The following is a 9,186-nucleotide window of genomic DNA, read 5'->3' as shown; positions in this document are numbered from 1 at the left end:
TTTATTCTTCGTTGAGCTGTTAATAACTATGTAGATGTGAAGATTGATTACTCATGAGATTAGTTATGTCATATCACTACATTTAGTAGAAAACTCGATCACATCATTCATATTTTGCTATGTTCGTAATTATACTCCAAGTATTGGGTTCATTACAAAAAACTTAACCTTAAGATCATATATCTACTATTTGCAAACAAAGTTATTTAATTTATGTATTATCATGTGTGTAGGACCATGAGTTTCCGCAACAACGTGCGAGATACCATCTAGTTTATAGAGAATATGCACCCATTTGTTTTCTTATTTATGCTAGTATTGGTTAAGAGCATGATTTTCTATACATATGTTCCAGCCGGGCTACTTAATTATGCAACATCTGCATAGAAATCCTGAATCGTCATTCGGGCCGCAACAGGAATCCTCACCACCTTCTGGTCCTTACGCCAAGTAATGCTGCCAAAGGTGTAGTCCCCTTGCAGCTTCCACATAGGTGACAAATTCACCTTAAATGAACGAACTTTGTTCGTGGCGTCGAAGATGAGCACTAGGGGCTTAACCTCCATCCTGACTCCAGCAGGGCTCTGAACTTCTGCGTGGTAGACAGAGTTGACGTCACCAACGTTCGTTACTGTCCTCTGCATGGTGATCGGGCGCCTCAGGTCAGGCACCGTGATGGACGGCAGGTTTAGATGGTATGCTGGTAGCGCCATCGCCTCACAGCTCACATTCGTCCTCCTGACGATGGTGTACCCAAAGAATCTGTTGTGGTCGCGGGGATTGATGTCGTAGACCAGGCCGGGATCAGTCGCGCCGCCGGGGTTGATGTTGCCACCTCCGTAGTCAAATGGGTCGGCCGTCTTCCGCAGCACCCCTTCCGCTAGTATGGGCATGCCGCGCTCGTCTGTTACATGGGCTTCACCACCATGCAAAAGAAAATAGATGAACTAGGAATCCTTGAATGTGCTACCTCTACAGAGTTATGGTTCATATGTGCTGCGTGCTTTTTACCTGTGGTGATGATGGCTGATTTTATCGCAGCAGGAGACCAGTCTGGGTGCTGAGCTTTCAACAGTGCGAGGATGCCCGATACGTGTGGGGCAGCCATCGATGTGCCGTAATTAAATCTGTAGGAATCTTTCACTGCTGCCAAGATGTTGGCTCCAGGCGCGGCTATGTCAGGCTTGATAATGTCGGGGTAATCACGTGATGGCCCTCTCGAAGAGAAGGATGCCACTTTTGCCCCCAGTACCTCATTCCCCACAACGGTGCGTGCTGGTTCGATCTTTGCCACTGGAGAGCTGCTTACAGAACTATAAAGATTAGAAGGGTTTGCTTGTTCAAATTTATTGAAGAAAATTAAGAGAGATTACGAACCTCGTGGCAAACATGTATTCGAAGATTTTCATCCCAGTGTCAAGGTCCACGACAACGCAAGCAAACACGTTGCCTGGAGATAGAAGGTCCATCGTATATTGAGCGAAAATAAGACCAGATCCCCCGCCGTTTAGGACATATTGCACCGCCTGGCTGAAAATGAATTTTGGAGCGATCGCGGTTTGGTCATTTAACTGTATGGGTAAGCATAGCAGGATTTTCCCTTGCACGTCCGTGCCATTAAGACCTTCCGCACTGCAGCTAGATACAGAAAAGTAAAGTGAAGCCGGCTTTAGAGTTTCCACACAGATTAAAAAACTAGTACTAACAATTAGCTTAACTGAGTATTAAAAACCCAAATAGGTCAATTCACTTACTCGGATGTAGCTATAAGACCTCCGAAACTGCTCGTGGAGGAGTTCTTCACGTGATAGTAGAGAGACTGCCCCTGCAAAACAAGACGGGCAGAGTTTGCTCAAGATGATTCTTTATTTCTGTTTCGTTTTCCTGTTAGTTCAGTAGGTACTTACTAGTATCCGTTGCTTGTTTCCGAGCGTGATCACCGTGGGGAACGATCGATCAACCTTGCTCGCCGCAACGGTGAAGTGTTCCTGATGGTCTGTGGTCTAGGCCCATCATTACCGCCCGCATACACCACGGTGATACCCTTCTGAACCGCGTGTAGAGCGCCGAATGAGTTCTCTTCACTGGTGAGGGACAGCGACAGCACATCCACTCCGTCATGGATTGCATCGTCGATGGCGGCTAGCAAAGCCGCCGTACCAACAACTCCGCGAGCGCCCCAGGCTGACTTGTACACTGCAATGCGAGCACGTGGCGCACCTCCTCTTGCAACCCCCTTGGCAAGGCCATAGAAGCTAGCCGCATCCACGGCCGAGCCTGCTGCGGTGGACGCACAGTGTGTGCCATGGCCATTGTGATCGCGAGGTGAGAGTGTGTCGGTCTTAAGATGCTCCTCGTCCACTCCTGCGGTGTAGAACCGAGCGCCGATGATCTTGCGGCTGCAGTTGTTGCTGCCCCAGTCTGGCCCGAGTTGGCACTTTCCTTTCCACCTTGACGGTATCGGCCCGTACCCTTCATCACTGAAGCTCCTCGACTCCGGCCATATCCCTGATTAGTAAGTTTTTACAAGAAATGGTGCCAAATTAAAATGGGGGGTGACCATCTCTATTAACTTGGAAATAATTATTCTTATTCAATAGCTGATAGCCTCTCTCTCTTCTCCTTAAAAAGGACACTTATCTGTTTTGCACCCGGTCGCCTGAAAAATTGCAACATTTAATTAATACTAACCGGTGTCAACCACCCCGATGATCACATCCTCTCCATAGTTGCTTCCCTTGAGTAGCCCACTGCCAGGACCAGGCATCTGGTAGTTGAGGCCAAGAAAGTCCCAGCTTCGTGTGGTGGTTGTCGTGTGGATTTTGTTCTTTTGGACGTTGATGACCTCCGGAGATTCTGCACACATGCCTCACATATACTATAATGCAAATGAAACCGGGAGATTTATAATTAGATTATGTTAGACTATGTATAGCTTCTGTACTTATGTACGTATTGTAACACATCCATTATATATAATGAGATAAGCCACCCCTAGAGGGTTGTGCTGGTTCCCCCAAAACTTATTGTCTTACAGATTAGATGATAACGACGCTGCCGACCTGCAAGTTGTTTTGCTTGCTCTGGTGTGAGCATGGCGGCGAAGCCTGAGAAGCCGTGCTTGTAGTTGTATACCACCGAGGCTATAGATTCTTCCTTGCTTCCAAGAAGAGTGGTGAGCATGTCATGGTGTGAAGCGACCACGTGGTCGGGGTGGTCATGCTTCACTTCGCCCAGGTAAACTATGTAGAGCTAAATACAACAGATGCAGGCATACATGCATGCAGAGGGTTAGCTTGTATGGAGCGCCACCGTTAATTAATTAAATAAACATAAATTACCTCATATGAGGATAATTCTCTCTTTGCCGTGCTGGTCTTCATTGGTTGGTCCCAGCAATTTGGATGAAAATCCTTGTCTAGGCTATCTCGGGCCGAACATGATGGTGATGTCACGGGGGTGTTTATCCCTTCTTCAAAGTGTTGCTGCAGAAGAAGACGATTTAGTGGTGGGTGTTAATTTCATATCTTCTAATAGTTTATTCGTGATTGCCTTTGTTATGTACTCTACTTAATAATCAATGAAAATTGTTGTATGCGTCACAATGATGCGGAGGCAGTGGGTTCAACCTCCTTTACAAAAGAAGAAGAAGAAATAAACAAATTACCTCGTCAGAGGATCCTCCCTCTACTCTGCATAACAGCATGCAAACGCAAAGTTGTAGCATCGAAGCTATGTGTGAGCGCCGAGAGGAAGAAGAGAACCCCATTGTTTCAGCTATTGGTTCTCATGCACACTGTGATGGGTCTATCACGGCTATGGAGGGATCAAATTTATAGTAGACGTCGTGGTGCGTAGAGATGTTGCTTTAGTTGAATTTGTCTGGATTGAACTTTGGTCTTTCAGTTCAGACTTTTCTCCAGCAGAAAGTTATTGATGTTCGAATGGTCTGACTTTCCTTCATCTGAATTATTGCAATTTCTTTGGAGAACAGAATATGGCCACGAGCATCAAGGTGCCCACACGGTGCCCCCGACGTCAATTATACGCTCATAATAATCAAGAGACTTTTTCTCTATGTGAAGGTTGTCGATCTTTGAAAGGTTCGACTTTCCATTATCTAGATTTCTCTTGCAAGTGTAAATGGGTCTGATGAGGTTATTGTCACTGTACCAGTAGCAACGAGTTGATGGGCAACATATCCAGTTGGTAGAACATGTGTGGGTGGCTAGCCCAATGCGTCAGGGTGGTCCGGTAATTGAAATATTTATATGGATTTATTTATTTTCTAAGTTTTACTACAATATATACAAGCTACGGGGAAGTTTGAGGTGGTCCACGGTTCATGGACCACCTGTCCAACCTCTAGCTGCGCCACTTATTGCGGGAGCGCCACGCTCCATGCCTACTCGCCACGTCCCGCGCCGTAGCCACTAGGGGAGGAGGGATAAGGGGCCCGCCGCCGCCGACGTGGTGAGGGGGAGGCGGGGAGGAGGTGCGGGCGACGGCAGCTGCTAGGGTTCCGCCAAGCCGCCCGTGGGAGCGACCTGGGCGATCTCCGTATGAACTGATCCCACTACAAAAAAATGCAAGCTGAGGACTATATATGTCAAGTTGAGGACTTAAATCCGGATGAACTGATCCCACCACAAGGGATCTAAATATCTAAGCTGCGCTCAGTTGACTTGGCAAGCTAGGGGCGGTAGAATTGGCGAGTGATTGATGGGCCCGCGAGGCTGGTCATTAAGATTACAATCCAACCCAATTCATTCATGATGGTGGAACAGTCTTCTTCGTGGATGGTTCACCACAACCATATGCAGGTATGTTATTGTCAGTGTACTAGTAGCACTACTAGTTAGCAGTTGGAGTTTGATTGCTTGTGATTCCTCAACAGACGATGAGAACCTACATGCGTATGCACAGACTTGTCCACTGAATATGTGTATCATCTCATCTTTTTTTTTCAAGAACAAGCAAGCAGAGTTTCCTATCATTTTCTTAAGAAGGAGAGAGTATTACAAACTACAACTGCACGGTGAACAGACTCTTGACCGAAGCTCTCCACAGCATGGGGTGGCCGAAGGAAGCAAAAGTGGCCGAAGATTTGAGGAGGAGGCGGGGGAACGGCGGGCGCGCACGGAAATTTCCCTCCTGCCAAGTCGCGCATGGGATGGAGGAAATCGCAAAGGAGGAGGGGAAAACTAAACATTTGAGGACTGTGGGGCAATATTTAGAGCTCTCCGCAAAAAAAAATTGCGGGCCGGATATAATGTACCTGCTCAGGACGGTTTTTTTTGTCCTGGTAGCGTACATCGGCGGTTAATTTGCGAGATCGACAAATAGAGCGGCTCTGCTAGAGTTGCTCTTAGACTACCATAGTGCAGCACAACATGGTGTTTGGAGTGGAGTCCACTCAATTGTTTTTCTTTTTCCTAATTTTTGTGTGCATCCATGGATTTTAACTCGGAACTTTGCTTCACATCTGACCTTTACAAAACCGTAATATTCACATCTGTCCCCCTTGCTGTTTTCATACAACCCATGGTTGTTTAGAACCGTCGTGGTTGTACTTATGGTCCGTGTAGGATAATTATATAGTTATATTACAAATACAATTTCTTGCATAATGGAAAAGGCCTCGGGCCATTATAGAGAATATGCCTCCATTATTATTATTATTATTATTTATGCTAGTATTGATTAAGAGCACAATTTTCTATACATTTACTTCACCTGGGCTACTTATGCAACACCCACATAGATATCCTAAATCGTCATTCGGGCTGCAATAGGAATCCTTACCGCCTTATGGTCCTTACGCCAAGTAATACTGCCAAAGGTGTAGTCCCCTTGTAGCTTCCACATAGGCGACAACTTCACCTTAAATGAATGAACTATGTTTGTGGAATTGAACACGAGCACTAGCGGCTCAACCTCCATCCGGACTCCAGACGGGCTATGGACTTCTGCGTGGTACACAGAGTCGACCTCACCAACGTTCTTCACTGTCCTCCACATGGTGACCGGATGCTTCAGCTCAGACACCGCGATGGAGGGCAGGTTCAGTTGGTTTGCCGGTAGTTTGGTCGCATCACAACTCACATTCGTTCTCCTGACAATGTTGCACCTGAAGAATTTGTTGTAGTCACGGGCATCAATGTCGTAGACCAGGCCGGGATCCGCTGCACCATTGGGGTTGATGTTGCCACCGCCGTAGTCGAACGGGTCGGCGGTCTTCCGTGGTAGCCCTTCCGATAGTACTGGCATGCCGCGCTCGTCCGTTACATGGGCTTCCGCAGCATGCAAAAATAAAAGCAGCTGAACTAGGAATCGTTGGATATTCTACCTCTACAGAGTTATGGTTGGCGTATGGTGCTTGTATTTTTACCTGTGGTGATGATGGCTGATTTTATTGCGGCAGGAGACCAGTTTGGGTGCAGAGCTTTGAGTAGCGCCACCACACCCGATACATGCGGGGCCGCCATTGACGTCCCAGACATAAATTCATAGGAATCTCCCACTGCCGCCAAGATGTTGGCTCCAGGTGCAGCTATGTCAGGCTTGATAATGTCCGGGTAATCATGTGATGGACCTCTTGAAGAGAATGATGCCACTGTTGCCCCCAAAATCTGTTTCCCCGTAACGGTGCGTGCTGGTTCAATCTTGGCCACTGGAGAGCTGCTTACGCAACAAAAAGAAAAGGTTCTCTCTATTGACCAGAAGGGTTTGCTTGATGGAACTCAGATGCACAAAACTTGATGAAATTGCGTACCTTGTGACCTCCATATATTTGCCGATCTTCTCCGCAGTGTCAAGGTCCACCAGAACGCAGGCAATGCCTTGGCAAACAGGTAATGTTGTGATACCTAAATTGTCTGTTGTATATTGGGCGAAAATGAGACTAGACCCCCCGCCATTCCGGACGTATTGTGCCGCCTGCGCGAAAGTCCTGAATGTTGTGAGCGCATCTTGATCACCTGGCAGTGGTAAGCAGACAAGGATTGCCCCTCTTACGTCCGTGCCATTAAGTACATCAGCAGTACACCTAATAAAAGTGCAAAGTGAAGTTAGCTTTGGAATTGCCAAATGCTCCCACATAAAAAAAGGGTAGCTGAATTGATTTACGGCAGGTTAGTAAAGAGAAGATCTGTGAAACTGCTCCCGGACGAGTTCTTGGCTTGGTAATAGAGGGACTGTCCCTGCAAAACAGAACCGCTAGGTAATTTTTTTTTTAGATATAATCATTTTTCACCGTCAATTCTGTAGGTACGTACCACTACTTGGTGCTTGTTTCCCAGCGTGATCACTGTGGGAAATGACCGATCAACCTTGCTCGCCGCCACGGTGATGACCCATGGCGAAGTGTTCCTAACTGTCTGCGGTCTAGGCCCATTGTTGCCGCTCGTGTACACGACGGTGATTCCCTTCTGAACTGCGTGTAGAGCACCAAAGGAGTTCTCCTCCATGTCATTGAGGGAGAGAGACAAGACGTCCACTCCATCATAGATCGCGTCGTCGATGGCCGCGAGAAGGCCTACCGTGCTGCCGGTGGCACGACCGTCGTCGGTGACCCAAAGGGTCTTGTACACCGCAATGCAAGCACGCGGCGCGCCTCCCCGTGCAACCCCCTGGGCAAGGCCGTTGAAGCTGGCCACCTCCACGGCCGATCCAGCCGCGGTGGACGCACAATGCGTACCATGGCCGTGACGGTCTCGAGGCGAGAGTGAGTCTATCTTGAGGCTTTCGTCGCTCACTCCGGCGGTGTAGAACCGTGCGCCAATGATCTTGCGGCTGCAGTTGTTGATGCCCCAGTCTGGCCCGACCTCGCACTTTCCTTTCCACCTTGACGGTATTGGCCCATACCCTTCGTCGCTGAAGCTTCTCGACTCCGGCCATATCCCTAATTAGTCGGTTTATATAAGAACTGAACGGTGCCAAATTAAAGTGGGAGTGAACAGAAAATAATTGTTTCTTAACCGAAATTATTGTTTCTCTGTCAAACTACTAATAGCCGTCACATTATGATTCATCTTGATCTTTTTGCAATGATCCGACGGTTCTCAGTGTAGTAAGTAAGACTGAATAGCTATCTATCAGTCCTTTAGATTTTTTTTTTCCAAAACTGAAATAAAACAGCGGGAAAATAACTAATTAACTAACCGCTGTCAACCACCCCGATGATTACATCCTCTCCGTAGTTTTTTTGAACGCAATCCCCTCCGTAGTTGCTTCCATGGAGCAGCCCACTGGCCGGCGTCTGATAGTCGAGGCCAAGAAAGTCCCAGCTCCTGGTGGTGGTTGCGGTGTGTGTTTTGCTCCGATGGACTCGGACGACCTCTGGAAACTCTGCAAACATCACATCACATGATAGTTGCTCAACTACATAGCTCAATAGGCAAGCAAAAAAAAGAGAGAGATCTAAATTAGTTGTTTTCCATGACGACGGCGACTTCCTACCTGCAAGTTGCTTTGCTTGCTCCAGTGTAAGCATCGCGGCGAAGCCGGAAAAGCCATGCTTGTAGTTGTACACCACAGAGGCAACAGACTCTTCCTTGCTTCCGAGAAGATCGGTGAGCATGTCATGGTGCGAGGCCACGACGTGGTCAGGGTGTCCATGCTTCACGTCACCCAGGTAAACTATGTAGAGCTAAACACAACAGATGCATACATGCATCCAGAGGGTTAGCTTGTATGAAACACCACCATAAATTAATAAATAAATTAAACCACTGAGGCCCTTTTTGATTCATAGGATTTTCAAAATGTAGGAATAGGAAAAGTATAAGGTTGGAGTGGCATGCACAAATGAATCCTACAGGATTAGCATGAAGTGTTTGATGGCACAGGAAAAACAAAGGAATTGTAAAAAGAGGTTGGGGTGGATGTTAGATTTCCTATGAAATGTAGAACAAAAAATTCCACAGGAAAAAATCCTATGGGATACAATCATATGAATCAAAGGATCAACATAGGAAAAATTCTTAAGGATTTCAATCCTCCAGAAATCCTGTAGAATTCCTTTGAATCAAAGGAGCCCTGAAGCAGAAAATTACCTTGCGAGATGATCCTCCCTGCACTCTGCACAATAGTACGCAAAGGCAAAGTAGTAGCACCCAAGCTATGCATAAGCGCCGTGATGAAGAAGAGAAACTCATTGTTTCAGCTATTGGTTGTCAGCCCACT

General features: G+C 47.0%; 1 protein-coding gene and 1 pseudogene across 1 annotated transcript; both read right to left on the bottom strand.

The window, feature by feature from the left end:
* Nucleotides 1-219: 219 nt before the first annotated feature.
* Nucleotides 220-3,882, bottom strand: LOC123068165 (subtilisin-like protease SBT3.10; annotated as a pseudogene).
* Nucleotides 3,883-5,564: 1,682 nt separating this feature from the next.
* LOC123068164 (subtilisin-like protease SBT3.5) lies at nt 5,565-9,186 on the bottom strand. Its single transcript, XM_044490645.1, has 8 exons — nt 9,057-9,186; nt 8,461-8,650; nt 8,164-8,349; nt 7,278-7,903; nt 7,129-7,202; nt 6,776-7,048; nt 6,392-6,681; nt 5,565-6,293 (listed from the first exon to the last, which is right to left on the bottom strand). The coding sequence occupies exons 1-8, from the start codon at nt 9,156-9,158 to the stop codon at nt 5,770-5,772; spliced, it is 2,265 nt and encodes a 754-aa protein (XP_044346580.1). The 5' UTR covers nt 9,159-9,186; the 3' UTR covers nt 5,565-5,769.

Source organism: Triticum aestivum, chromosome 3B (assembly GCF_018294505.1).
Source record: "Triticum aestivum cultivar Chinese Spring chromosome 3B, IWGSC CS RefSeq v2.1, whole genome shotgun sequence".
Lineage (NCBI taxonomy): Eukaryota > Viridiplantae > Streptophyta > Magnoliopsida > Poales > Poaceae > Triticum > Triticum aestivum.
The sequence above is the reverse complement of the archived record's forward strand: the minus strand, read 5'-3'. Positions and strand labels throughout refer to the sequence as shown.

Bases quoted from the DNA above. Each gene is read 5' to 3' on its own strand.
- LOC123068164 (XM_044490645.1), bottom strand. From the start codon at position 9,158: ATGAGTTTCTCTTCTTCATCACGGCGCTTATGCATAGCTTGGGTGCTA. The intron at 7,049-7,128 runs GTAAATCAATTC...CACTTTTATTAG, and splicing joins CTTCTCTTTACTAACCTGCC to GTGTACTGCTGATGTACTTA. The intron at 6,682-6,775 runs GTACGCAATTTC...TTGCGTAAGCAG, and splicing joins AAATATATGGAGGTCACAAG to CTCTCCAGTGGCCAAGATTG.